At 54.2% G+C, this 4501-nt stretch overlaps 1 protein-coding gene across 1 annotated transcript in view; it reads right to left on the reverse strand.

The window, feature by feature from the left end:
* LOC104289097 (actin-binding protein F-like) overlaps positions 1-4501 on the reverse strand; it is a 37574-nt gene that overhangs the window by 25619 nt on the left and 7454 nt on the right. Inside the window, exons 3-5 of the mRNA XM_009887993.1 lie at positions 2779-2813; positions 2133-2244; positions 1166-1279 (exon numbers count right to left, since the gene is read on the reverse strand). Coding sequence (XP_009886295.1) covers positions 1166-1279; positions 2133-2244; positions 2779-2813 — 261 coding nt within the window. The remainder of the gene's footprint in view (positions 1-1165; positions 1280-2132; positions 2245-2778; positions 2814-4501) is intronic.

Below are 4501 nucleotides of genomic sequence, written 5' to 3' on the forward strand. Positions count from 1 at the left end.
GGATGCGGTGCCAAAAGAAGAACCGCTGCAGTTGCGGCAGACCGGGCGCCCCGGCGCGGGTGTGATGCAGAGATCACTTTTGCCGCTCTCCCCGTTTTTTGTTTTGTTTTGGTTTTGTTTTTTTTTTTTTTAACTCGGCCTCTTTATCTTTCAATTGAAAAGCAATTAAAGGTTTCTATAAATCTGTTAGCATCGCTTTTACGTGGGGCCCGCTGATGCCCGCTGTATTGCCCTTTAGATGCCTCTTCCTTTTTTTGTTTTACAATTGTTGTATCAATATAATGCTTCCTTTCTTTCTCTGTCTCTATAGATACAGATATACAAGGCAAACTAAAGGTTTCGACTGCTATTCAGTGCCTCCTCATTTGTCCCGGAGCCGCAACAGTGGTGCCCTTTCTCTTCTGGCTGCTTTTCCCTGCTTCTGGAGCAGCAGTTATGGGAGAAGCAGATGGCTACTGATTGGGTGAGCTTTGTGGCTTTAATACTGAATACTTTATGGAAAAGGACTTTATCATGCTTGGTTGGTCAGAGGAAAAACGGGATGAGATTTATGACTAGAGAAAATAAATCTTTTTAAGTTTCAGGCTCCTTCACACACCCCACATCAAGTCGCTCTAGCAGAGCCGGAGCTGAAATCCTCTGCATCTTTTTTTTCCTCCCTGCCTGCCTCCCTCCCCCTCTGTCTGTCTGTCCTTTCACGGCTCTCCCCACCCCCTCTCCCACAGGGTTTAGCAAACCTCTGCAAACTTTAGGGACTGTCGCTCACTGGAGCAGCGGAGGCCTTCCCAGCCCCGCAGGGGAGGGAATAGGGACCATCCCCAGATGCGGATCATCCGCCTGATGGGAATATGCTGGTTAGTCAGCTCCTGCAAAGCCTCGTCCAGGTGTAACCCGGAGAGCGGCCACCCAGGGTCTCAGTGGGGAGTTTCGAGTGATATCCTAATAAACCCGACAGCACGGAGGCTGCCTGGCCACCAGAGAGATACCCGGCTCGGGCTGCCCACCACTCTCTGCAGAGCCCAGACCTCCCAAAGGAGAGGGAGCCCAGCACTGCCCGACTCCTCTGCACCCCAGGCTGGGCGCCCCCCGGGGCTGGGGGACTGTGTCCCCGGGGAGCAACTCTCCGCACGTCCTTCGGTCGCCCCCACAGAGGCTCGGCACTCACCACCAGCTGTGGCGTGTTGACCGTCCAGTCTCGGTGTCTGCGCGGTCTCACGCCGCAGCTGGGGGATGACGAAGGGCCGTGCAGCAGGGTGAGCTCCAGCTCCAGCGTGGGACACTGGCAGTGGCACACAGGGATGGAAAGGTTCAAGGGCGTACAGGAGGCAGAAGCAGATTGCAGTCCTAGAGGGGTTTCCCTATTTCGTTTCTCCCTCTTTCCCATCCCGTATAGCCCATACCATCCTCTACCTGGCTGCTGGAAGCTAAAGCTAGGTGAAAGCTTTCCAGGTTTAAACCTTGGTGCTTTTATCAGGTCAAGTAAGGAGGAGAAACGGAAAGCCATGGTTGAGAAAAATAATTTTGAGATAGAAAGTCAGAAGTGATTTGGGGCTATACGTTAACCATTTAACCAGCTACCCTATATTACATTCATTGGTGCGTTTTCTTGTCATTTATTAAAAAAAAAATCTGTGACCCTTTGGTGAATGTACAAATTAACATTTCTAACTGGTTTCTGCGTTTGCTCAGAAAGGAGTACAGGGGAAGTTCGAGCACCATCAGGGGCTGAAGGAATAGCCAAGGTGCTTATGGCATCTCTGAGTCCTGTGAAAGCCGGCAGGCAAGGGACGCCGAGCCCCGCTGTGGCTGCCTGAGGCTCCTGGGGGAGCAGGAGTGTCTGCTGCTTCGTGGGGTGAACCACAGCCAAAGCTGGTGTCCGGCAAAAAGGGCTTTACAGCTTTGTGGTGTGGCGGTGAGTTGACCTGGGAGTCCCAGGCGCCGCTGCAAGCATCAGTGAGATGCGGCTGATGCACCGATGGAAATAGGAAGGGACGGGGACCCCGGGCTCGTTTGGGAGCTGAGCTGGGAATGAGACAGGACGGGCACTGGCAGCATGCCTTAGCCCTGGTGAGGGCCTAGTTGTGGGGCTGAGCAGTCCCAGAAGGATCCCCGTGCCTGCTCGGAAGGCTTACCGGTGGGAGAAATATTGGTTCTCTGCGCCGCTGTTTGCTGGCGTGCAGTGTGGCAGTGATGCTGCTGATGCCCTGGTACAGGACCTCCCGAGGAAGGGCGCCGTCCACAAGCCTGGGAACAGTTAAACGCAGAAAGCGTGATTTGTCATTCAGCTGAGGCCCTGATTTATTTCCACTACAGAGGCCTAGCTGCCGTGTTTGTCTCAGGGGAAGGGAACCGTTCTGCCTGCATTTCTTCAGGCACCAGGAAAGCTTGTGGCTCTACGATTCGTTTTGAGTCGCTTTTCCGTTCCACCCCATGTGCCCCCCCTCCCCGAGGACCGCAGGCAGCCTCTGACAGCAGCGGGCAGAGACGGCAGCAAGGCAGCTTTGGGCATCCCTTCATCCCTCCTCTCCCCGGTCCCCCGGCACCGCCTGAATGCTCGTGGCTGGGCTGATGCGCCTCTGGGAACTTGTGTGTTTCCTCAGCGATTTTATTTCCCAGGTGACTTTATAGCAGAGTCACCTGTGGGCTGACTCTCGGCTGTGCGTGTGCCTCCTGCGAGGAGTAACCCTCCGTCCGTCAGCCTGGGGCGCGTCACAGCTTTCAGGCAGCATTTCCCGAGGGATGCAGGAGTGTTGCTGAGCACAGGTGGTATGGCCTCACCTGCCCTCTTTCTTCCTCACCTTCCTGGGTGACATCTGGGGAGGAAAGAGAAGGCTCCTCAGGGTGCCCCGACATCCCCAGAGAGAGAGACCCTCCATCCTTCGCAGCCATCGCTGTGGTAACTCATCATGAGCAGAAAACGGGCACTTCCCTCCGAGGGGTTAAGGGATGCTGGTAGCGGAGCGCCACCCCCACACCATCCCCTCGCCCCCACAGCCGCCCTGTCCCTTCCGGGGGGTGGCAGAGCCGGGGACGCCCCCAGGCTCTGTCCCCAGGTTGGGGCCGGCTGGAGCTCGGGGGCAGTCCCAGCTTGTTGCACGGTCCATGGGATGGACGCGCAAGCGCAGCTTTCCACGACAAGCACCGCTGAAACCTGCGTGCCAGAGCGCCCTGAGCACCTGGGTGTCGAGGAGCGCAGCGCGTGTCAGGATTTCTCAGCATCAGGCAGGGGTTGACCTAATTTCTAAACTCCCTTTAAATGATGAATACTGACTTTTTGGGTATTTTAGCTTCTCCTGCCTTCCACGCTCACAGAGATGTACAATATGCACTGCTAACCTGGTCTGTATATAATTCAACCTTAATTAGATTATCTGCTGCAGTACCCCCAAAAAAATGAAATAAAATCGCGGTGCGGGTTTTCGCTGCCTCCCCAGCCTGCCGTCGGCTTCCATGCCTCCCGCTGGGCACCGCCGGGAACACCGGCACCACCGGCCCCGGGATCGGGTGGTGGGCCGGGGTTTGCCGTGGGCGCTGCCCGGTCGCGACACTCGGGAGCATAAAGTTAAAAGGAAAAAAGCGGCGGAGGGGAAAGTGGTGTTCCGCGGGGCTGCGGCGACGCCTTTGCCCGGGCTTCACTTTTTACGGTGGCATCCGAGGCTGGGGAAACGCTCCTAAACGCCGCCGCCGTCCTTTGTAGTACCGGGGAAATTCGGTCGCTGAGATAATGTCGAAGCGATTCCGAGATAGTTTATGTGCCGTGCTGCCCCTTAAAATTCTCGCGAATAAAAATAACGCGTAGGTTTTCTCCCTTCCCCCCTACCCCCCCACTAATGACAGTCATTCGGACAATTTATATCGCACAGCGAGAGCTGCAGCTTTTTTTTTTTTTTAAAAAAAAAAAAGGGATAAAGAAAAAAAAAAACCAGGAAAACGGGAAAAAAATCCCCTTTGAAGCAGGAATTGAGATCCAAATTTTTACAGACTCCCATATTTTTAATGTTATGACAATCTCCGTTTTAGGAGACGCTGCGTTTTGTCGAATTAATAAGATAAATGTTGAAAGCATATTATATGCAGCCTTTAATCCTAATGCAAGGAAAATCGTAATTATGTAGAGGATAAGTGAATTTGAAAGCCAAACATCAGCCCACTCTCTGATTGCAAACAACGCTCCGTTCGCCGCTGGAAAACGCTTTGTCTCGTCTTTTGTTTAGTTTAGGGGGCTTTAAATTCTATTTTTAATTTTTTTTTTCTAATCTGTTTTGTGTCTGAAATAACGGCGATAAGGGAGGAACCGGTAAACACTTTTCCGTGCGGTGAAAACCTTATTTTGGCACGGAGCATCTGCGGACGCTTTTGCTTACCAAATCTGCGTGTCCGTAAAAGACAGGAGCCCCGCGTTCTGCGGGGGGTGCGAGCCGCGCACCTTTGCCCTTCCCGGGGAAGGCTCCGTCGGGGCTGCCCGCTCCCGCCCTCCGGCCGCACCGTCGGGGCTCCGCCG

Source organism: Charadrius vociferus, unplaced genomic scaffold, assembly GCF_000708025.1.
Source record: "Charadrius vociferus isolate BGI_N301 unplaced genomic scaffold, ASM70802v2 scaffold687, whole genome shotgun sequence".
Lineage (NCBI taxonomy): Eukaryota > Metazoa > Chordata > Aves > Charadriiformes > Charadriidae > Charadrius > Charadrius vociferus.